We start from the raw sequence: 24,448 nt of genomic DNA on the forward strand, positions 1-24,448 counted from the left end.
GCTTAGTCGAACTCCCCTTCTCCCTAGTGTAACAATATCGATGTACTAAAAAAAAAGTAAAGACCCTAAACAATAATAAAAAAAAAAAAGTAAATGTTCAAAATAACATTAAATATTAGTCATTTGGAGCCAGTGTCCCTCTTCTTATCTTATAAAGAAGAGCATGTTTGAAGTTGAGTATTACTAACTTAATAAATTTTGACTTAGAAGTTCGTTTAAAGTATGAGAATTCCCACTATTTTCATGGACTATTTTTTTGTCTCCCTTTTCTTATTAACTTGTGTAGTAAAAGTTCTTATTTTGGTCTAATAAATAAAAATCTAATCTTCAAGGAAGATTCACTCATTTATATTTAATAAACCTTTTTTTGGATATACTTTATGATATTTGGGAGAAGAGAAGTGGAATGTGTTGAGTAACAACATAAGGTAAAATAGTGTTAAGTGTGAGTACAAAGTAGAGTTTAAGTACATTACCCTTGGTGTTTATATTCATTTAAAAAAAATATTCATTATAAAAGAAGAAACATTTGCCACATAATATTATGGTGTAGTGATATTCTTTTTTATTTTGTACGTGAGATGTTTTAGGTTCGAATCTCGTGAAAAGTAAGTTCAAAAAGAATTTATTCCCCACCATTTACTATCATATAATATATATATATATATACACACACACATATATATTTCATTTCTTTTAGGCTTTTTATCCAAAATAGTCCATGCGATTGGTATAACTTTATATTTTGGGCCCTGATATTTGAAATGGATAGAAATGGTCCTTGAATTTATCCATCATCAATCATTTTGATCTTTTTACGGTCCTTCTATGAAAAATCTTGTTAAATTAGAACCAAAATGAAAAATATACTCTAAATTTAATAAATAATGGGCCAAAATAATATGACAAAAATAGAGGATACATTTTTTTATTTTTTCCTTATTTAACAAAAAATTTCACGGAAGTACCCAAATAATTAATGGTAGACAAACTCAATAATCATTTCTATCGATTTTAAATCTCAATGATTAAAATAAAGAGTTATGTCATTTCAAGGACAATTTGACTAAAAAGCCTTTCTTTTTTGCAACGAAAAAATCATGTAAAATCATGATATGCATTCAAAGATTATATCCACCAAAAATTTGACTAAATCCAACAAAAACCTAGGATTTTGACTCACACTATGACATTAAATTCTCGTTTACAATATTCGTAATTGTATTTAGAATTATGATTATATTCTAATTACGGATGAGGGACAAATGAATGATGGACGCTTAAGTTCATTGTATTATGATTAAGCATGATCCGGGCTCTCAAATGTAAGGAATTTTTATTCAACCGACGCGTTTTCTCGCACGCAATGTACGTGACTCATGAAAAACAACGGGCCTCATTTACTGTGGGTGTAAGCCGAGGCAGAACAAGCGATGCACATTAATAAATATCGCGAAAATTCCGGGGATAAAAAAGGATAAAACAAAATCAAAAGTTGGAAAAAAAAAAAAAAGTAAAGAAAATAGCAAAATGACACCTTTTGCTAGGCTATAAAACCCAAGAGATTTTTTTGAGAGTCCAAGTCCCAACCAAACGCCTCCATACCAATCTCTCCAGTCTCTTCCCTCACTACTACACACAGTAATCAAAGAAATAGAGATCCGAAGAGACCAAGGCATACAAGTGCCTTGGTTTTTTCTTCTCTTTAATTGTGCTACATTGTCAAATAAATTCTCGAACCATGGCTGCCCTTCCAGAATCTTTGTTGGCCGATCAATCGTCATTACCGGGAGACCAAGCTGGTCAGCCTACATCCCGGCCGCCCCAACCCGGTGACGGCGACCAGTCCAGAAGGGTTCCTGTGGAGCAGTTGATTCTAGAGCTTAACGATGATCGTACCCGAGAAAATGCCCTACAACGCCTCTCTAAGGTCACGATCATAATTCATATATTTCCTTTATCATTTCTCTCTCTCTCTCTCTCTCTCTCTGTCTCTCTTCTTTTTTTTTTTTTTTTTTTTTTTTTTTGCCTTATTTCTTTTCTAATCGAATTGCATGTTATATACATATATTTCTTGGTTTATTACGTCAATTATATTTTTTCTGCATCAACAGTGGCTTTGCATGTCACGTTCAGAGTCTTTGTGTTACGTACACTGATTTTTTTAAGTTATAATTATAAAATTAATATTTTTGAGGGAGCAGCAATTTTGATGGTGCAGTTCTGTTTAATTCTTGTTTAGGGTTGACTTCTTCTTTTAAATGTTTTTATTTACCCCTTTTTTGGTTGGTTCCCACTGATGATAGAGGGGTTTTATATTAAGGGGTGAAAATTAGCTATTAAAATTACAGGATAATTGCGGGTTTTCTATACAGAACCTCAAGTTTCATCTAGCTATGGAGTGTTGTGAAATATAGGTAATGACAAGGGGTTGCTTCATATGATACATGCATATGGACTATGTACAGATATAACGCTTAGCAGATCAAATTTTTTTATTCATAAGGATAATACTTTTTCCTCAATTTCCCATTAAATTGACATCAACACCCAATATAAAACGTCATAATAAGTACTATTCATTTTCTTTGTCATCATCTAAAAATCTATCTGTAGAAAAACTTATATGATTCGGAGATGTGTAGTCATTCATATGTGTCAAACAAATCGATCGTTCATCATAATTATCAATTTGTTTGACATAAATGGATGAATACATAATTTTAAAATTGAAATAATTTCCTTAGAGATGATCTTTAGATGTTGATAAGAAGAGTAAACAATTTTAATTATGAAGTTTGTACAGTGAAATGATGTCACGTAAAGGAAACGACTGCTAACTCATATCTTACCCAGTGAAAAAAAGTTCTTATTGAAAATTATCACTCTCTCTAAGTTCAGATTAGGGAAATTCGTGAAGACTTGGCTCCATTACTGTGGCACTCATTTGGTACTACATTTACGCTGTTGAAGGTATGGCATGCATGTCACTTGGCTGTTTTAATTAATAAGTTTCAATTAAAATTGAGTTAATTCCCAGATTAAAATTTACGATGATTTAGTTCGTTCATATTTTTCGTTATATGCAGGAAATAATTGCAGTGTACCGCTTACTTTCAACCCCAAATCTTACTCAGGAATCATCAAATCGGGCATGCAATACTCTCTCTCTCTTTCAGGTCAGTACTCTCACAATAATTTCAGTTCAATTTGTCTACAGTAAAATGATTTCCACAGTACTCTTTTTCTCTTTTAAACGCTTGCGTTTATTTTGGTTAAATTGAGTAAATTAAAGAAGAATCAATGAACAATAACAAAAAGGTGTGTGCGTAGCTGCTGAGCTAACGACATTTGCTACTGTGATTTTGGTTAAATCATCATGTTTCCTTTGTGTTAAGCTAATGACATTTGCTACTGTGATTTTGGTTTTGATTTTTAACAGTGCATAGCTGCTCATCCTGAGACAAGAGAACCATTCCTCCGGGGTAATTTTCTTTTGCTAAATAAATCTGTATAAACCGCGACCTCTTATGACCCCAAAAGTAATGCATACTTAACTGAGTTTTGATCTTGTTTGCAGCTATTGTGCCGTTCTATATTTACCCTTTCCTCAACACGACGGAAAAGGACAAGCCTCATGAATACTTAAGGCTGTCGAGCTTAGGCGTTATTGGTGCCCTTGTCAAGGCATGTACATATGGAATCATGGATTACATTTGAGAAATGCACAGACGAAACTAGTTACAAATATTTTATCCAAACAATAATCCATATACAAACAACGATTTAGCACCTCTTTATTGTTTGTTTAGTGTCCTGCAAATAGTTTATACTTCTTATATATCCCATTTTCATATCTTTCTATGAGCTTGAATGTTCATTAACATAATGACATACATAAATTTGGATTCCCCTTTTCCCCGGTTCAGGACAATGATGAAGAGACTGTTCTTTTCCTTCTCCAAACTCAAATATTCTACCATTGCATGCGCTGCATTGAAGTTGGCACTGGACTGTCAAAAACTGTAAGAAACTAACAAAGGAAGTTTATAATAATTAATTATTTCTAAACTTAATTATGCTGAAAAATCTTTTTATCTGTATATGCAGGTGGCCACATTCATAATGGAGAGGATTCTGATGAGTCCTGAGGGACAGAAGTACTGCTGCGCTTTCCATGATCGTTTTTTCGTAATCACTCAAGCTCTTACCAAGATGCTCGACAGGATTACTACAGAAGAGCCTTCCCTCCGGCTGCTTAAACTTATCGTTCGTTGCTGTATGAGGCTCGCAGAAGGCCAAAAGTAAGTTACTCTTCATACTTAATACTTCCAGGTCCAAGCTCAGTCGCGAGTCTCGGACTAGAAAAGATTGGAATTGAGTTCGAGCAAGTTCTAATATATTTGTCTAATACAATTAACTAGTCCAGTCTCAACAATTTCAAGTTCGTTAAATATCCGTTGTTCTTTAGTCTAATTTAACTAAAATATTCGAGTTCAGGATCGAGCCTGCAACACTCTAAATAAGACTAGTAACATACAATATGTTAGACTGTTCTCCACTTTATCTATAAGTTTACCAAATGTCATTAGTCTAATTTAGTTGAAATAGTCGAGTCCAGATCGAGTCAGCAAACGAGGAACATAATTACATTTGTTAATTGATGTTTGAATTTTTCATTGCAGGGACGCTGACTACAGAAAGTTGTGTCTTCCTAAGAGCTTGAAGGATCCTAAAGTCATTAACCTCATCGCTGTAAGTTCAATTACTTTTTGTTGGCTTTCTTCCCACAGGCCCCTTCATTTTTTACTGAAACAATTCTTCTTGATTTAATTTCCAGGACGACCCAACATCCATGGCATGTATGAGACGACTTGTTCAGTGTCTTACAACTGCGAGAAGGGCTCCTCCGACAGACGCAGGCGCGGAGGTTGAAAACGGGCACCCGGTGAAGACTGAACAGGAGTAGCAGACGAACCATGTTATCATCACCCATGGTGGTCAATCCCCACCACAGATGAAATACCAAAACCATGCAGACTGAAAACTGTTGTAATATGTTGCTTCTAATGTGCACTTTGTTTTCGTTGTTGTAATTTTACTTTTAAACTGTATCATGTTACTAGTGCTTGTACTTGTTGTCGAACTGCTGTAAAATGTTCTTCCTAGACCGAAATGTACCTGTAGACCGCTGTTTGTGTTAAAGTTGCCTTGCTTTTTATTGCTTTTTGGCATTGGTTGAGTTAGTCCCACATCGACTAGTTGAGAAGAAGATATAGACTTTATAAAGCTCTTTCGCGCCTCACCGGTCACGACCTTACTTGAACAGGATCTGTTCTATAGGTTGTACATCTGTATCCTTGATCTCTAGAGAGACAGGAACCCCAGTCTGGTGGATGAACCAAGACCGTGCGATCAGAGCGTGATTAACAGCCCTGTGATCTTTGGATTATTCGAGCAGTAGATGATCGTTCTCAGCCGTTGTAAAACCGGCTGGGGTGGTCACACGGTTGTCTGACAGACCCCCATTCTTTGGTATTTTTTTTTTTTTTTTTTTTTTTTTTCATTCTCCTCTTCATTTCTTTCTCCAATCCTAACTATGGTGGAATATTTCCGAGATGTTCATGAGCAAGACGTACTTCTATTTATCAACAATATCTTCCGTTTTGTCCAAGAAGGATCCGAAGTATCTGCTTTCTTGGGTAGAATGCCTTCCACTGTGGGTAATCAACCCACCCTTGGTACTGAAATGGGCACTTTACAAGAAAGAATTACTTCTACCAAAGAGGGGTCTATAACTTCCGTCCTGGCAGAGGCATTGTGCCCGCCGTATTGCATCTCGTCTCCGATCGCCGGGTCAAAAAATACTTCCAACATATTTCTTCCATTCTCAATCATGAACTCGATACCGTCATTTCTTTCTAGTCTGGCTTAGCATTTCTACATGAGATTATAAAGAATAAAACACAAAATTGGGAACAAACAGAAGTAGAATTATATGAACAACCAACATTACATGATAGAAACTCATAAACGAATTCCGTCTCAATCTTTAGAAGGGGGATGTAATTCGTCTTGCTTGGGAGGCATTGAAAGAGTGCTTTCGAGCATGAACGAGAGATCATGCATCTGTGACATTATTCTCTCCACATCGTCAGATTTCGATCCTGCTCTTGCACTGGAAACATCTCCGCCCTCCGCCACATCTTCAGATTTTTTCCCATTGTTTGTGCTTGCATCAGCCAACCTAAACACGCAACAGAAAAGGTGGTTAAGATATGTTCATCAAAGAATGTACCGATACATTTTCCATGAAGCTTTGTGTATGAGATTATTGAAAACAGCAAATATAGCATTCCATGGTGGCTCCAAACAGTATTCTGAGGCTATAATAGCACCCATATAAGTTGGCTTATACACGCACCTGTCTAATACAGAAGGCTCTGGCTGCGCTCCATCCACTACAGTTGAACCGCTGGAGCTGTTAAATGCTCCTGCTGAGAAATCTGGTTGCAAAAAGCTACCAAAATCCAAGTCACCGGAGTTGCTAGCTGCGCCGAACAAATTTATTTCTGAAGTGTGATCAACAGGTGTTGTCTGATTATTACTTTGTTGTACAGAACTATCTGCAAGATTTGATGCATTATTTGAGCCAGTAAAATCATTCCAAGCGTCAAATGAATCGTCATCTGCATCAGTAGTCTTATTATCAGCAGCCTTGTTGACAGTGGTCTGCAATTGGTTGTCTTGAACCCAATCAACACCACTTTGTTTTACAGAACTATCCACAACTTTTGGTGCATTACTCGAGCTTGCAAAATCATTCCAAGCATCAAATGAATCATCATCCTCATCGGTAGTCTTATTATCAGGAGCCTTGCTGCTAGTGGTCTGCAATTGGTTGTCTTGAACCCAATCAACACCATTTTGTTTTACAGAACCATCCACAAGATTTGGTGCACTACTCAAGCTTGCGAAATCATTCCAAGCATCAAATGAATCATCATCTTTATCAGTAGTCTTATTATCAGAAGCCTTGCTGCTAGTGGTCCGCAATTGGTTATCTTGGACACCACCCTTCACCTCCGCAAGTGTTTCTAACTGTTCAGGCCCTCCAGAAAACACAGAGTTGGAAACGCCCACCAGATCATCTTGAAACCAGTCGGTGGACATGGATGTAGACCCAGTCAAACTATGGTTTGATTTTTCATTTGTTGAGTCCACTACAGACCCAAATACTGTGTCTATGTGAGCAGAAAGATCCACCGTGGAACCCACAAAGGGGTCAAGGGATTTTGATTCTTGGGGAAAGCTTTCAGGAGCTTGAGGAAGGGTTTCAGAAGCTTGAGGAAGGGTTTCAGAAGCTTGAGGAAGGTTTTCAGAAGCTAAAGGAAGGTTTTCAGAAGCTCGAGGAAGGGTTTCAGAAGCTTGAGGAAGGGTTTCAGAAGCTTGAGGAAGGTTTTCAGAAGCTAAAGGAAGGTTTTCAAAAGCTCGAGGAAGGGTGTCAGAAGCTTGAGGAAGGTTTCCAGAAGCTTGAGGAAGCGATTCAGAAGCAGCAAACTGAAAACTTGCGGCCCAACCAGAATCACCACCCCCTCCTTCAGTAGTCTGCACAACTGTCTCAAAAGGCTTTACATTCTGAAACAAACTAAGAGTTTCATGAACTTGGAAACTCTCTTTACTGACAATCTGTGTGTTAGACCCAAACAGCCCTTCAGAACTACCCGAAGCACGGTCTTTGTTTCCTTCAAAGAAAAAGTTGTCGAGATTGACTCCAACCAAATCTGGTAATTTGGGTAGATTGGGGTTCTCATTTGAGAGATCAGTCCCAATTTTCTCTGGCCTAGAGGTCCATTTTATTTCAAGATTTAAGAGATCAGACAGACTTAACTCATCCTTCCGTGCAGTCTGTCCTCTGTTTAATTCATTTGCTCCAATAGGTAAATCCACTATCTCCTGCAAACCAAAGTCTCAAACTTGACCCAAGTATTCAAGAAGTCCCAAAAATTAATATCAAAGTTTACAATCTACGTTAACAAGAGGACAATAATCCTCATTTCTAGCAAACAAATGATAGGCAGACAACTATAATTTCCCACATACATGATATGGTTACTGAATAAATGGACTACAAATATGCAGCACCTACAAAATTTCGAGTGTGATCTGCTTATAATCTTACTAAGTAGATTTTGATACAAATCATATACAAATACAATGTATTATTTCTCCATCTCTGCATAATCTCAGAATCGCCTTTAAGCGTTCAAGCTTTTTAGTTTTCTATGCACTGTAGATTAACTCAATTAGCTTCGAATCAGAAAACGCAATTAACGAAGTCATTACTCCGTTGGGTGGCTACAACAAGCTGGTAAAACACATTAAGTACACTAAAACGATCAAAGCTTCAATCTTTTTCATCATCCAGAAGCACCAAAACAAATAATTTGTTAAAATCCCTGCTTTTTCCTGAAGCAGAACTTCATTCCACAAGAACGCATTGATAATTCAAATTCCGTTTCTTTCTAGTTTTCGCATCAACCAAACAGAACAAGAATCCCCTTTTTATTCCCCATCTTAATCTCAATTTTCTCATCAACCAAACAAAAGATAGAAAATCAAGTCGCATACCGATCCACTTAAGCTCAGGGACTGGAGCAGCCACCGGTACCCAAAAGTATCCCGGAAATTGACGGGGTCAGGAGGCAGGTCCTTGCAGAGTTCTCTGCCGCAGAAGACGCAGGTCAGCGTCTGAACGCCCCTCAGCAGCCGCCCCTTGCAATGCATGCACCTCAGGTACGGCGGCGATGGATCCAACTCCGCCAGGGTTTCTTCGACCGAAGGCAGATTGGGCAACGGCGCGTCGTCTGGGTCGTAGGACGACATGTTCGCTTCTTTCCGAAGCGAGATCTGCACCTGCTTTATCACATCCATCGGGATTTCCATCGCCACTTTCAGGGTTGGTGGCTGTCGATGCGTGTGGTGGAATAGGGCGGTTGAGTGATGAGGGACACAGAGTGACTAGATCGCCGTACTTCCCACCAGTTTATGTTCAATTCTCATCACTCGTAATACGGTGGTAATCCTGAGAGGTTAATTATTACTTTTTTTTTTTAGTTGGGGTTTTTTTTTTTTTAAATTTTTATTCTCGTTTTTTTTGCAACAATAAAATATAAAAAAAATTAATGAAAAAAACTTCAAAACTTTGAGTTTTAACGATAAAGACAAAATAAAGGGTAAAGTGAATGGTACCAGGTTTAACTTTTAGTGTAAAAATGTGGTTTTTCGTTAAAGTGAACAGTACTGCTGGCTTTTCGTTAAAACTTCCTAAAATATATATCGTCATACTACAATAAATAAACAAGAGAATATTTTTGTGGATCGAGAAGATTCACAAAAATATTTCTGTATCTCATGTCTGCTGTCGTGCGATTTACTAATGCCAAGAGCTTCATAAAAAATTTACTATTACAAATTTACTAAGAGAGTAACAGTATTCAATTCGAACACATGAGTAAAACTTAGCACTCTATTCATTACAACCAATGTAAAAGAGAAGAAAAGATATTCCATTATACATGTTAACTTTTACTCAAAATTTTAACAGATTATGAAGAATTATACAAAACTCTTTATAAAATTTAATTTTGTAAACCCAAACGCTACTTAACACAGGTAAACCGGGAAAATTATTTACCAAAGAAATAAATAAACCGGCAAAATGAAACCGTTTCATAATAGGGAAATTTTATTTAAACCTTTTTTTTACATTTAATTTAAATTTTAAATGTTAATTGTCTATTTTATCAGATTGCATAATTACTATTAAGTACAAAATGAAATTAATAATAATACTCAAATTTATCAATAAACTCACACATTTTAATTAAACCTTAACATCACTCTTTGTTTATCCTGTGTTCTTTCCGACTAAAAAGAGTAAGTTAAACGTAAAAAAAAAAGTTTAGATGGATTTAAATAAAATTCATTTTCGTAATATCGTAGTCGGACCAACTGGCAATCTCACTCCCAAAACAGTGAAGCTTAAATAAAATAAAAATAAAAAAACAGCGTCAGTGCGTCGCTGCCTCCCACAATCAGAAAGCAGCCATCTTTGATCTTCGCAAGTCTCAACTAAACACCGGCGGTCGAACCGTTGAGAATCGACGTCGCCGACTCCCAATTCCGCTACTTCCGATCGATTCGATTTCTGAAGCTGAGGAAGAATCGAGATTAAGAGAGAGATGGCGACGAGTCAGGCGGTGCTGAAGGCGGGGCTGGTGATAGTTGGGCTGTGCATAGCCGGGTACATAGTGGGGCCGCCTCTATACTGGCACTTCATGGAGGGCTTAGCCGCCGTCTCCCACTCTTCTTCTTCCTCCCCTTCCGCTTGCCCTCCTTGCACCTGCGATTGCTCTTCTCAGCCTCTCCTCTCCATCCCCATTGGTAATTTACTCTTCTTTCACTTGCCCATGATCCATTTTTGCCAGATCTGATTAGATCTCTTGCATTTTTCACTTTTTGTTCTGTTGGGTTTTACACATTTTGTGCTGATTTGATGCCAATAAGCTCAAATTTCCATTCACTGATTTCAATCCTTCCTGGGTTTTTGTTGAATTTTTAAAGCAACTGGTTTTTAATTCACTCGGCTAATTTACTAATTTATTACTTGTTGATTGGCATTATTATCGGATGTATACTTATATTGGTTTGTTCTTTCGTCTGCAGGACTCAGCAACATTTCCTTTGCAGGTTAGTCTCTTTTTGTATATATGTTTATATAAACTGATTGGGTATTGATATAATTGACTGCTTTATATCTCTCTCTCTCTGGATATATATATATATATATATATTTGGCTGTAACATGTATGTATGATTCTAGATTGATTGTGTTGTGGTATCAATAGCTCCTTGCCATAAAGTAGCGTACTTTCTCATGTTTATGTTGAATAATTAATATTCCCCTGAGGTGTTACATGATAAGGACTGTAATAATGTGGCAAATATTCAATACAAAGTGCTTTCGAGGAAATCCGTCTGAATCCCAAAATATCATTCAATCCGAAGTAGTATTTTCTCAATTTTTTTTCGCCTTTAGATCTTCCCTGATAGACAAAGTTTCTTGGGAGAAATGTCAAATCTTGCAGTTACGTAACCTTCCCTGTTTACCCTATTTTCCTTAAATCCTTTTATTCCTACATTCTGTCTCTCAACATTACGTGAGTTGATTATGTAGATTATGTGTGGTTTCTCCTCGTTACAATCTTTGAAGTTAAGATTGCAACCAGAGCTCTGGACTCGTAGCTTTCATTAGTGGGACTGGCAATCGATCTGTTCTTCTGATTTTACCATGCAATTTTCATTGTTTTGGAATGAACCCAACCACCCCTTTTCCTCAACTTGCTTTTTATAGTTGTTGATTTCACTTTGTAGGAAGAGTTTGTGTCATTGATATTTATCTGTTATTTTCTTATTTTGGTTGAACCATCCTTCAAATGTTGAACATGGAGGTTAAGTTGAAACTCAAAATCATAGAATGTGGACTTAGTGTCCTAAATTTGGTTTTGCATTGCATTTGCAAGCCAAGTTGGTGATTCAAGTGATTGGCTACATGAAGGTTTCAGATTTGGTTCGATTCTTATATTCTTTTTACAGTCTGTTTATTTCTTTGGTACAAATTATGCAGACTGTGCAAAGCATGATCCAGAGGTGAATGAAGACACTGAGAAGAATTTTGTGGATCTTTTGACCGAGGAGTTGAAGCTTAGGGAAGCTGAAGCTTTGGAAACTCAGCAACGAGCTGATATGGCTCTACTAGAGGCCAAGAAGATTGCATCCCAGTATCAAAAGGAAGCAGACAAGTGCAGTTCAGGGATGGAAACATGTGAAGAAGCAAGGGAGAAAGCTGAAGCAACATTAGAGGCGCAGCGGAAACAGACAGCATTATGGGAGCTCAGGGCTCGTCAGAGAGGGTGGAAAGAAGGGCTTACAAAGTCTAATACTCAGACGCAAGGAAATGTCCAGACTGTGTAGAAAAGCTCTGTAGCGTTTTTGGAACAGCCAAAGGCTAGTCTTCTTCAACATGGCACTTCCTCTCTTGGTTAGTGATAAACTTTTACTAGGTTATTCTTCTTCACCTTAAATCGTGCATGCTATGCAATCAATTTCATTTACGAAACTGAATTATTTGTATTTACAGTTAAAAGTATAGAGAACTTAGTTGTGTTATCTAGCCTTCCAAAAGCAATCGATGTTGTGGCAAGAACCTTAAGCATCACATTCTCCACCGAATTATAGTTGAAAGTTTCACTTGTATGACTGAAACCAGAATTCTTCATTGAATGTCAGAGTATCGATGGCTGTCGAAGTCCTGGCTTGAGTATGATTGGTTAATGTTGAGCTCTTTTGTATTTGATCTAGGAAATTTTCACTTCCTGTGCTTCTTCGATGAAGTCGGTACTTCAATTACTCGATATGCTTGCATTTGAAATCCAGGTCCAATAATTCCTATAAAAGCTCAATTCCATTGACCATATATAAAAACCTGGCTGCCCCAGCAACTCAGCTGACTACTCGACCATCATGTCCGTGGGGGGTGCACTTGGGCAGGAAGAGATTTTGCTCATAAGCACTTCTGTTAGAAGCACATTGAAACTTTATAAAATTTCAAGTGCTTTTGCATTGAAAAGTGCTTTTAGGACCTTGAAGCATGTCCAACTTTTTCTATCAAACGCTATCAGAAACGCTTTTGATTTCCTGGAAAAACTTTTAGCCATTCTAAGGAGGCGCTACGACAATAGTTAATGGAACTTTTAGTTGTCTCAAAATGCTACAAGATCTATGGACCAAATAATGAAGAACAGAGTGGGACAATGGGTATGAAATCACTAACATAATCCTTGATTCTTTAAGAAGGGCATGCATGATTTTGAAGCCATTGTGCAATTTTTCATCTATGGTATGCATGATGCAGTGATTCAGATTTAGAAAATTAAGTGTCAGGTCATCTTCAACTGAATGCATGACGCAGTGATTCAGATTCAGAAAATTAAGTGTCAGGTCATCTTCAATTGAAATGATTAGATATAGTTCTGTTTAGAGTTTTGCCTTATAAGAAATTATTATTAAATAAACAGTATCAGACTATACTCATATTATATCATCTTCAACTAAAAGTACTAAACATAGTCTCTCAATAATTTATTAGTTTTAAGGTTATACTTAAATTTATTAGTTAATTTAATTAAACTACCGTTTGATGTTTTTAAATCTAGCTGTTGAATTCGAATCAACTAATGAAGTTAAGGAGTTGGGCCCCAAAAAATAGGGTGGACTACGTTTGGCTAGCCTGATGCCTTCCAGTCAAATAATGACTGATGAGCTCTATAAAATTATAGCCTAACAATCTATTAAACATGAGTTTTTGGATAATCAGATCATTTTTTATTTTTGAACCTTTTGCCCTCTACATAAAAAATGATTTTAAATCTTGCATATAGAAATGCAGTTGCTCTTTGTACCAAATAAATTTCATGTCAAATTTGTATCACTGAATGTTTCGTTGAACTCATTTGTGTCAAATCATCCCAAACAAAGTGAGGTAGTGGAGTGGGCATGATCCACCAAACACTAAAAGTACCAACCATCATCCACAATAAATTTCTTAAATTTCTAATTCACTTTATTTAATTGAACTGGTCACCCCAAGCTTTGGCCATTTTCCCTCAAATATCTGTCCTTGTTTATTTAATTACCTACAAACCCCTACAGAGACTGAATTTTACAAAAACAAACAAAAATTCATGTGTGATCCATCAATCCACATTTCAACGGCTGTGATCACCCCACTCTCTCACTTGGCCTTCTCGAGGGCTGTGATTGAAGTACCGGTCCCTGTGATTGAATCATATCTTTGAAATACGTATGCCACAAGCAAAGTAGCAGTGAGGGTCACATAGTCCTTTGCAGCGCACTGCTTGTTGGACTCACTTGGTGAACCGGTCTGCGGTCCGTTGGACCAGTACAAGTAGTTCAGTAACTCTTTGTTCTTCATGAACCGGTCCGGTTTAAAGGTGTCCGGTTCATCGAAGACTTTCTCATCCCTCATGACCTGTTGTTGAAACCCACAGAGCAACTCACCCTTCTTGATGTCAAAGGCCGAGTCGTGTGAACTGAGTTGGAAGTCCTTCCTGGCTCGGGCAAATTGGAGAGGAACCGGTGGGTTCAACCGGAGGGCTTCGTACACTACGGACTGAACCAGTTGCAAGTTTTTCACCGAGTCGAAACTCAAAGTTGAACCGGCGTTTTCTCTGACTTCCTTGACTATTTTGGCTTGTAAACCGGTGGTGTCGCTTGCTATTGTGCCTATCAAACTTGGCAGAAAGACAGAAAACCCACCAAATGCATTGAAACCAAGTACAAAGAGAAGGTTGTGAATTGTTACTTCTTTGGTCAGTCCGAAATCGGTTTCACCTCTCTTTACTACTTCTTTGCCTGTAAACAAGTCCATTTGTATTCTTGAACACATAAAATCAAGATATAGATAGCATTAGACTTATCGAGCAATGTCATATGTATTACTGATCACATCTCCAATAGCGTGTATTATGTTGGCACCTTTATAGTTATAGGTCAGAGACATGTACGGTGATGCTCTCTTACTAATTTTATGTTTGCAGACAAATCGATCACATCTCTAATAGTTTGTACTATATCAGGTGACTCCATGGGACACGTATGGTAATGCTCTCTCTTTAGTCTTATGTTAACATACAAACGTTTATATTGTCAGTCTGTGAATTTGAACCGCACATCAAGCAATAATCAACTTAATCAATAGTCTAACAAGAAAACTTTTATACGGATATGTCGTCTATACTCTATAGTATGTTAATGAATGCAAGTAGAAAAAAGTTTTGAATTCAAATATATCTCGAAAGGAATGAGATTGATAGTTTGTTTAAGTTCCAAGTAACTTACCATGTTCTTCTATAAACTGGTAAAGCTGGTTGTAGTCTCCACTGACTAGAAAAGAAGGGTATGCAAAAGAATGGAGGAGAATCTCCTCCAGGGGCTGAAGCACACCAATCTTGACTGTGGGGAGAAGCTGGAGGGCGAGCCACCGGTCAAGCATGGCGTAGCCGGACTTCGCTATCTTGGGCGAGCTTGCCGGGTCAGCTCCAACTAAGCATTTAGTGAGAAACTTGAAGATGAACTTCTGAAGTGGGATCAAGTAGCTGGCACTCCCATCTTTGGAGACGTCTGCTTCTATTGTGTCCCAGAAGGTTGAGAGGTTGGCAGTGAGCTCAGGCACCCATGTCTTGGAGCTTCTTTTTAAGATGTCCATGGCAAAGTTTTTGATCTGTGAAGAATATATTAAGATGGTATTGGTAAGTTAATAGAAATTAAACTTACCAAAAGATGACCAACTATACAGTAGAATTCATATTTTGCAAGATGAAAACGTTTTTCACTTCCTGTCGAAATCAAATTAAGCACACTAAGCATTTAGGTTAGCAAAGTAAATCCCGCCGTGGTACCAGATTACCTAAACCCTAAAGAGACGAAAACCTTTTTCATGAGTTGTACCATTGAAGCCCGTTTGATCATCCTGCATAGCACATCATGTATCAACAAAAATAGAAAAAGCTACTGTACAACCCTCCCTGGTCTGTATGAAATTTTTAGGTCAAATTTCATAGACGACAAGTAAAAGAAAAACCCTTAAATAACATTTGTTCATCTATCTAAAATATTTTTGTGTGGTTTCGAGTCTAGATCCCTAGTTTTACAACCTTTCATTCCAATGAAATACTGAGAGTGCGAAAATCACAGCCGACAAAAAAAATTACTCCAAAAAAAAAAAAAAAAAAGAGGGAAAGAGAAACTGTAGGAAATGAATCCCATATATCTCATTTCCCACACTCATCTGCAACTAAAAATCACCACGAACCAATTGTTTAATGGTCCCTACGAGTACAAGTAGGAGTCGCTATCATATTCGCGTACATTTTGGATTGATTTGGACCATCTGGGACTTTTCTATGGAACACAAAAACCACAAACCAGTTCTTTTCTTCCAGCCAACATATCCAACCAGTCCCTCGTCGGAAAATCTACTTCTGCTTCAGCAACAACGAGAAACAAATAATATCTTTAAATGCTCAACACAATTTTCTCTTCCTAAAAACCAGGTGACGTTCTTTTTTTGCCATGACCGTCGGAATCGTACATTCTAACACTTATAAATCATCCAAACATTACGTTGCGAAAAACCAAATTAATCCACATTTACAGCCTGACAATCCATATTTATATATTTCTAGTAAAATACTGGATAAATTAATTTCTTAACCACACTGCAAAAATCTCACTCAACCCTTTTGGACAATTGAAAATTTCAAGCTTGTAATTGATCCCAAAAAATAAAGAAATTCAAGCTTGTACTAGCTGAAACTCTGAAAATCTGTTCAACCAAAAATCAACGAACTATTATGATAAAATAACTTAATTTGGATGCCATATCAATTGGACAAACCGATCATGTTATCCTTAATTATATACTCAAAAAAAATTGGAAATTGGTTAGTTTAGCACTTATAAAATCATTAGAACAACCAATTTTCCTAACTATTTCGCCAACCTAAGCGTAGTTAAGTTGGTTAGAGTATGTGTACATTCACTCTCTACCCTAGTTTTAGTCTCACTTCTGCTCTCGTAATTTAGATTAGATTAGTAATTTAGATTAGATTAGTGCAAAATATCGCTCTAATACAAAAAGAAATCTATAGGTTCCGAATATGTAAAAGAAGAAGAGAAAAAGAAAAGTTGCATACGCGTTGATTCAAACCTGGGAGTGTTGGGGTTCGGATGTATCAAGATAAGCGCAGGTCCTCAAGTCGCCGGTGAACTTAACACTCGGCATGAAGTCTCCGACAAGAACATTCTTCTTCTCGACCAACTCCATGTCGAACATGTACGAGAAGGACTTGCAGTCGAGGACGGCGATGACGTTGGGGTTGACGTTGACGAATAGCGGGAAGCTGGGAGGGATATTTGTGCGGAACACCGTGCTCTTGTACTTCTCGGTGCGCTTCTTGAAGAATGTTTCGGGACCCTGGAACCAGAAGTAGTCCAGGCGATCCGAGATGGGGCCCAGGAGAGGCCAGCCGTACGTTCCGGGGATTGTACGGACTGGCAGAGATGCTGGTGGTTGTGGTTGTGGTTGAGAGAGCGTTGGTGGTGACGGTGACGGTGGGATGCCGGGGGTTGTGCTCATCATGAAAGCCATGATTTATGTTATTTTTGTTGGATATTGAGATTTTGTGTTGTGAAATGAGAGAGGCGATTGTGGGTTGCTCTTTCCAGATGTGAGCTTAAGAGCTATGGCCATATAAATTTCGGAAATATTTGACTTGCTATATTGTAAACTAAAACAAGTTATATTATTTCATCTGTTACAATTGAAGTAAATAATGTGATCGAGATATATTATCTATATGATAAAAACTTATATGGAACTGTTCACCCATAATGTGGCGTCCTGATTTAACTTCGTTGACTGTAAATTGCTTCACTTATAGTTGTAGGATATACTAACACAAATTCATGTCTTACGTTTTGAACAAAAAAGTGATCTTGTTTCAAGTACATATTCAAAATTGCTTGTTATATATATCTCAACTACGTTAACTATGTTGTTAATAATTTATTTTATATACGTAACGATAAGTGAATGAATAAATTAGTATCATACTAGTCATCTACGGGATTCGTAATTAAACTTATCATTTGCAATTCACAAGTGAAGATGAATCTACGAATAACAACTTTCTCTATGCATAAAATAAATTTCGTTAATGAATCAAAGTTTAAACGACAGATAAATCATTAATTGTTTTGAGCGTGATGGGTGGACAAGAAAACCCGTGTTTCTTATTAGTTTATCAGATATAATGTTTCTTTGTATTTCTTTTATTTCGTGGATAAGCCAATAAACTTTAGTGGATTTTTGTTTGTCTGTTTGTTTGAAAGGGGGACAAATAATAGTACACGTTTTCAAGGCATGCTCTATTTTTATTTTAACAAATTATAGAATATCTATATTAAATTATAAAGATAGAAATTTAAGTACAAGGACATCAGATGTAAGATAAATGTTCATAACCAACTGAATTACAAATTATTTGCTTTTATTTATGATCCTTAAATTGAATAAATGAAAAAGGAATCAAAAGACATGTGCATAAAGAGAAAGATGGCTGATTTTTACACTCTTTTTAGCTTTTCACACACACTTATTTATTTTTAACCATCAGATAAAATAAAACAAACGAAAACAACATACAAAATCAAAAAATGGTGCGTTAGAGGAGAAAAAGGGCGTACATTTGTGTGGAAAATTTATTTTCCTTCTAGAAAACATATACTGCTCTACTAGAATGACAATGTTACACTATAACGAATTATTGATCGTGTTAAACAAAACATGTATTTAAAATGATTAAGAGCATTTATTTCACCGTTTCGACTTCGTGTGTTAGAAGAAACACATGATATGTATTTCTAATGCAAGATAAATGATAGGCATGGAACTCGTCGGGTGGCCGTGGTGACACGACATGTAGGGCAGTTGATTGAAGTCACTGTTTATTAATTTACGTTTTTAGTAAGAATTCAATGTATTGATACGTGGCCGCGTCCTGCGTGTGTGCACATGTCCTGCCTCCTCTCTTTTCATGAAGGGAAACGTGGCCCATTGCTTTGATCGATATTTTATGTGGTACTTTCAAAATTGTGTAAGCTTTATATTTTATGACATTGAAATTCTACTGAATAATTGAATGTTAAGTATGTTACAAGAGGTATTTTACATTAACCTATTTATTAGATAAGGTTTGAATTTGTAACGTAGTGGGTTGAAAAGAAAATTTTGATCACTTAAACAACTCATCACTTACTAGTAACAATATTAGTTGTGTCCAAAATCGTGGATTCATTGTAGAATTCACTTGCTAGCATCACTTTATTTCTTTAGCATTAGTAAATCTCAATTAGTACACTTTGACGAATTATTGCTATTTGCCTAGCAATTAACTTTTTTATTTTACAAGCGACATTAGGAGGGAGGAACTTTGAACATAAAATTTCGAGTGCAAAAGTAAACGCTCCTAAGTCTTAACAAATTCAACCACAATTCATTTCTTAACCATGTCACAATCTCTTCAAGACGAATTTAAAATATAAAATTAAGTTGTAAAGTACACTTTTAGACACAGTTTCCATTTCCTATTCAAATAATAAACAGGACGATGAGTTAAGCTCCAAACTTTTTCACGTAAGGTGAACGCTGAGATCATCCAGATTGTTGGAGCCCAGGATCCTCAAACCATGCTCATTGGCCAAATGTAGAAGGCAGATGAAACACAGATGAGGGGAGATGTCATTGATAGTTTCAGCAGCCCTGCAGTCACCCGGAAAGTTGCCCAACATTTGCTTGAAGGATACCAATTGTTCTTCACCCTTCACAAAAGCAGAAATATCAAATAATCAGAATTCACCTTCTCAAAATAATGTCATATCGAATACGTAACAGTAGGATGGTAGATGCAGAAATTACGTTACAAAGCACTTGTACTAATCAGCGTTTTTACTGGAAGCACTTCTATCAAAAGCATGTCAGATTTTTTTTTTATAGAAATAAAAGTGCTTCCTGTAAGTGCTTTTTAGAAGTGCTTCATGAAAAATATATAAATAAATAACTTAGCCGACCTCGATTGATGTTTGAACAGATTCTTGTACATGGTTCCAAAGAGTTTCTTTCAAAGCCTGGACATCGACTTGTTTGGAAGTCTTGTCATACTGGACTTCAACTTTGTTTACCTGCATTGTTTAAATGTAGGAAGCAAACCGTATGCAAAAACTGCTTAGATCTGTTTTAATGGGTTTTGAATTACATACTAAAAGTGTAAAACTATGCCTACGATTGCAATCCTTATCATCTCCGGGATGAACATCTGTAAAACTAGACATAATTCATAGGCCATTTGACACTATGATTCTGACTCATGGAGCTAACTCAAATTACATCAAGCTGAAAAGTTTAGAACCTACCTGGCGAGGCTGAGAAACAAGTGTGCTAAAGTCCTCCACATCACTATGGATATTTCCGTCATCATATTGGCCCCCGAGTCCACTTTCATCATCAGTAGTATGGAAATTGCCCATCAGCGTCACATTGTTGCCTGGATTCATCTGACACCACACCAAGTACTATAAATTGCTTGCACAGTTCATCAGTCATAAAATAAAATATATATAAATAAAAGGATTGATAAAACAAATGGACGTTCCAAAAAATTAATTACTGATATATCTATTTGTTATAAATGAGAAAGAATTTATCACCTGAGGGCTTCCTGCATCGCCTTCCAAGGCACTACAGCCAAAAACAAAAAAAAAAAACATATCATGTAAAGAAAAAGAGTACACCAAAAATTATATGGTATGATTGTTGACACACATTACCTTTACTTGAGGTAGAAGAAATAGCTTTATAAGCTCCTCTGGTTGATAGTGGCAATCCTCAGGAAGTTTTGTATTACAGGGTGCTCTATTTGCAGGGAGCAGTAAGGATTTCGGATTTTTGGGAGGAGCAAAAATATCTGAGAACTCTTCTTCCAAGGATTTTGTGAAATCAAGATCCTGCTGTGCTTTGGTCTTCTTTTGTTTAGCTGTTTCTGGTTGTTCTGCAGGAGGATCGTTCTCGGGAACTGAAAAACCAGATTGTGTGATGTGTTACCATACTATTGAACCACAATAAATACACATACACATATTAGTTGATGACATGATCATTGAATCTGACCTTTAGTTTTTCGATACTTCCAATGATCAGGACCTGCCCAAGCATTTTGTTTCGAAGTAAATCCAAGACTTAAGAACAAATACCCATCAACTTTCTCAAGTCTCTCATCCGTATCAAGTTCATGGTAGGCACCCGGTTCATTTTCCTACAACAGTTGAAAAAATTATCAGAGAATGAAGTCATTGTTCAATAATTCATAAAACTAAAAAGGACTGATGGAAAAAATATATACAATTCAAACTTTATAAGAATAGTATGTTCCAAAACCTCATGATAACTAGGGAGAGTTGAACTTTCACAGTTAAGGCCCTCCTCCACGACACTTGTTTGGTCATCATGATCATAATCCCAGTTCCCGCAATTCTCGGATACATCACAATCAAAATCAGCTTCATTGTTATTGGCAGCATCAACTTGCTCTGCTGATTCTTGATCACATGTATATATATCTGGTGGCCTTCTGTTATCCTCATCAAATCGATCAACTAAACTCCTCAGAGTTGGTGAAATTTCATCTTTGATTCGCATGTTCAATACCATCTGTTCTACATATTCTATAAAAGACCAATGAAAAGTTAATGTTAGTAAACCACATCATTCTTATTTGGGAAAAAATGGCAAGCAGAAATTTACAAAGAACTCAATAGACTACCAAAAACGCAACTCACCACTAGCAAAAGAAAGATCAATGGTATCTGATTTATCGAGTTGATTATCAGATGCTGTAGCACTTCCCTGGTACTTCCGAAGAGTCAAAGAGCACTCTGCATCCACCATACACTCCAAGATTATTCATTAAAAGACCCTTGGCCCCACCTTCATCAAATTGTGCAGACGTCTGATGATAGAGGGGATCAACTGCAAATGCAACTGAAAATACAAACAAAATTGTATTACAAACTTGGCCTTGCATCTCACATTATAAAACTAGTAATAAGGATAGCTCAGGATGAGTGATCACCGTCAAACTTTTTCACATTTAGAGCCTCAAAAGATGATTCCAGCGTTGATAAGGGAGATATCTGCATGTATGAATGTATGTCAGCATTTAGTATACCGGAGTTCAGTAAAACATTGTAGTGAGTCAGAGAATAGTCAACCTTTTTCTGCGTCTCATGCTTGGAATTAGCCGCATCTTTTCCATTGTCAGCATTGGCATCCTCTGCACTGGTATCTAAAATTACAACAGTATCAAGATAATAACAAGATCAATGAAGCACAAACCCAATGTGAAAGAAATTACTATTACAGATGAGATGAGCTGCTTAAAGATAACTATTCCACATAGTCATCATTCCGACAAACTATAAAAATATCACATTGCTTCTGCCAGGAAGGGCCATTGATTATATGTTCTCTAATTCATTTTATAGGTTATAAAATGCAAATGTTAATACAACAACACTATCAATTTTATCTACCTTGAAACAGTAGAATAACTAATACGCCAATAACTGTAACTTTCACAAAATTAGTTTGTCCTTGTTCAGAACCAAGTACAATACTACTTTAAAATCAATATACTTCTTTTTGGCTTGCAAGCGTAAACACTTGAGTAAAAAACAAAGGGCAAAGTTATAGCAGATAGTAAACTCAACCTTGTTCGTCTTCTTGGCCTGCTCTATTCATCCCACCAAGGACCTTATATGCCTCAGAGTGTACAGAATCTACTCTCATTGAGTAAATTTTGACTCCAGCTTCAAGAGTGCAGCTTGCCTGCACAGATAGAGAAGTGATACATATTTAAGCAAACATAGCGTATCCAATTGAATAAGTGAACTTTTGGCATGTTTTTACCAAATCTTGGTCTTGATAGATTTCAAATACCGAAACTAATCTGATGTCATAGTATCAAATGCGCAATTTACCTTTTGAAAATTCGTCTCTGTATCGTTTTCCTCTTCAACCTTAATAATATCCGTTAAATGGTCAATCAAATTCAGCTCCCATGTATTTTTCTGATTAATTTTCTGCACAAAACAGATAAATATCTAACATTTAAATCAAAATCAAATTAGGTCGCCCATTGTATGGTTTAGCCGAACTTCATCCCCTTAGTGTAAAAATATAACCACGTACTCACAAAAAATAAAAATAAAACAGTAAAAAGGCCTCACTAATTTGACAAATAAATGACTAGAAAATTTTAAACTTTTTGTTAAAAAAATAATAATAATTTCAAAATTTTCATTTACTTGAAAAATCTAAACTGACATTTTCACTTGCAAGCTTGATGCAATTCTGGAACAGCTCGAGGATCTGCTCCTTGCCGAGGCCGGGATCGGGGTCGCCCTGCTGTGGCGGCAGATTGAGCGCAATGGACTTTCTTCTTATCGCGGCGGCGCGTGCTGCGCGAGCCTGCGCACGCTCGCGGTGGTCGTCGTTGGAGCCGAGGAAGAAGGGGCTCGTTGGAGACTGGAGACGAGCGGCCATTGGGAGCCTCTGCTTTTGGGTTGCCGGATTAGGGCTCAGAGTGTCGGCCATTGCAATCGGGAAAATCGAATTGGGAAATTAGGGTTTTGAATTGGGAATGTTTATGAGAGTGGGGGAGCGTTTGAGATGCGGGACGAACTGGTTTCCCTCCATTTGATGCGTTTGAAATTTATGTTGGTTTTGAGTGGTATGATACGCTGCTTCTCGTGCATACGATATGGACCTTTTGTTTAGAATTCTTTCCCATCTCATCCGTTTCTTTAATCTAGACCGTTTAAAATATATCTAACGGTTTAAAGTTGTTCAACATTCATTTCTCTTCTCCACTTCTGATCACAGCACCACTTACCCTTCTCACCTTCCACATACCAGCCATGGTTGGCCATCTTCTATCTCCATTGGTGTTGAAAAGGTTCAACCATTTGATGGAAAAAGTTGTTAATGATCTGTTTATTCAATTGGGTTTGAATAAAAGCAATAGAAAAAATAATGCTTCTAAAGTATATGGCACAACTTCAAGTCATTAGATTTTTTTTTGAATGGGCTAGTTTAAAAGGAGGGGATGGGAAGAGAGAGAAGTACGAGGGGAGAGAATCCTCTTTCTAAATTAGAGAGTATGATTGGAGTAGAAGGTGAGAGAATCTTTTATTAAGATTAGAATTTATAGTGAGTGTAGGAGTATAACTTTCTCGGTATAAACGTTCAATTGTTTATTGAAATAGTAAAAAAATAGATATTCTTTACATTTACAAGAATCCCTTTATATAAGAAAGTTTTACACCCGTAAGGAGTAAATAACATAAAGTGAAAGTCCTCATCCAATTTACTATTTCATCTTCCTATTACTATTGTACCTAAAGCCTTTCAATGGTGCCACCATAGTCAAATGTGATTGTTTGCTTCTTTGCTTCTTCATGCATTTTTTAAAAGAAAGGATGACATATATTTTATTGAAGCCGTGAAAAGGCTAATTAGTACAAGATACATGAACATTCTCTTCAAAAAAGTCACAGATTATAGATGGAGAAACATCTAACTAAGTACAATCATTACCACAATAGAGAGCAAAATGAGCTAATCGATGAGCTACCAAGTTAACTTGGCAATGGATGTGGGCAACACAAGCTCCAACAACCATAGACAGCA

At 36.8% G+C, this 24,448-nt stretch overlaps 6 protein-coding genes and 1 non-coding gene across 7 annotated transcripts; 4 read left to right on the forward strand and 3 right to left on the reverse strand.

Annotated features, from left to right (window-relative positions):
- The first annotated feature begins 1,205 nt into the window (after positions 1-1,205).
- Positions 1,206-3,720, forward strand: LOC103944627 (CCR4-NOT transcription complex subunit 9-like). The gene is made up of 5 exons (XM_009355099.3): positions 1,206-1,930; positions 2,902-2,973; positions 3,090-3,179; positions 3,443-3,485; positions 3,581-3,720. The coding sequence occupies exons 1-5, from the start codon at positions 1,742-1,744 to the stop codon at positions 3,718-3,720; spliced, it is 534 nt and encodes a 177-aa protein (XP_009353374.2). The 5' UTR covers positions 1,206-1,741.
- A 215-nt stretch (positions 3,721-3,935) lies between these two features.
- On the forward strand, positions 3,936-5,185 carry LOC103938827 (CCR4-NOT transcription complex subunit 9). Its single transcript, XM_009348872.3, has 4 exons — positions 3,936-4,025; positions 4,111-4,304; positions 4,686-4,755; positions 4,841-5,185. Exons 1-4 carry the CDS (start codon positions 3,987-3,989, stop codon positions 4,967-4,969), a joined length of 432 nt encoding a protein of 143 aa, XP_009347147.2. The 5' UTR covers positions 3,936-3,986; the 3' UTR covers positions 4,970-5,185.
- Positions 5,186-5,311: 126 nt separating this feature from the next.
- On the forward strand, positions 5,312-5,524 carry LOC125474606. The gene has a single exon (XR_007256076.1). It is a non-coding gene; the product is annotated as a small nucleolar RNA U3 (small nucleolar RNA).
- Positions 5,525-5,859: 335 nt separating this feature from the next.
- Positions 5,860-9,086, reverse strand: LOC103944559. Its single transcript, XM_009355030.3, has 3 exons — positions 8,632-9,086; positions 6,425-7,956; positions 5,860-6,247 (listed from the first exon to the last, which is right to left on the reverse strand). Exons 1-3 carry the CDS (start codon positions 8,944-8,946, stop codon positions 6,046-6,048), a joined length of 2,049 nt encoding a protein of 682 aa, XP_009353305.2. The 5' UTR covers positions 8,947-9,086; the 3' UTR covers positions 5,860-6,045.
- Positions 9,087-10,060: 974 nt separating this feature from the next.
- Positions 10,061-12,370, forward strand: LOC103938815. The gene is made up of 3 exons (XM_009348859.3): positions 10,061-10,446; positions 10,729-10,752; positions 11,690-12,370. The coding sequence occupies exons 1-3, from the start codon at positions 10,245-10,247 to the stop codon at positions 12,034-12,036; spliced, it is 573 nt and encodes a 190-aa protein (XP_009347134.1). The 5' UTR covers positions 10,061-10,244; the 3' UTR covers positions 12,037-12,370.
- A 1,292-nt stretch (positions 12,371-13,662) lies between these two features.
- On the reverse strand, positions 13,663-17,471 carry LOC103938818 (fatty acid hydroperoxide lyase, chloroplastic). Its single transcript, XM_009348862.3, has 3 exons — positions 16,853-17,471; positions 14,983-15,364; positions 13,663-14,496 (listed from the first exon to the last, which is right to left on the reverse strand). Exons 1-3 carry the CDS (start codon positions 17,291-17,293, stop codon positions 13,856-13,858), a joined length of 1,464 nt encoding a protein of 487 aa, XP_009347137.1. The 5' UTR covers positions 17,294-17,471; the 3' UTR covers positions 13,663-13,855.
- A 1,692-nt stretch (positions 17,472-19,163) lies between these two features.
- On the reverse strand, positions 19,164-23,480 carry LOC103938830 (condensin complex subunit 2-like). Its single transcript, XM_009348874.3, is given in 15 exon segments — positions 19,164-19,524; positions 19,774-19,884; positions 20,116-20,208; positions 20,210-20,256; positions 20,410-20,440; positions 20,530-20,774; positions 20,870-21,014; positions 21,137-21,423; positions 21,538-21,595; positions 21,597-21,739; positions 21,831-21,891; positions 21,970-22,043; positions 22,468-22,585; positions 22,738-22,839; positions 23,084-23,480. Coding segments are annotated over 15 exon segments (1,974 nt in total). The 5' UTR covers positions 23,354-23,480; the 3' UTR covers positions 19,164-19,335.
- Positions 23,481-24,448: the final 968 nt, after the last annotated feature.

The sequence above is a fragment of a genome, unplaced genomic scaffold (assembly GCF_019419815.1).
Source record: "Pyrus x bretschneideri cultivar Hongxiangsu unplaced genomic scaffold, Pyrus_bretschneideri_v1 Contig12, whole genome shotgun sequence".
NCBI classification, from domain to species: domain Eukaryota; kingdom Viridiplantae; phylum Streptophyta; class Magnoliopsida; order Rosales; family Rosaceae; genus Pyrus; species Pyrus x bretschneideri.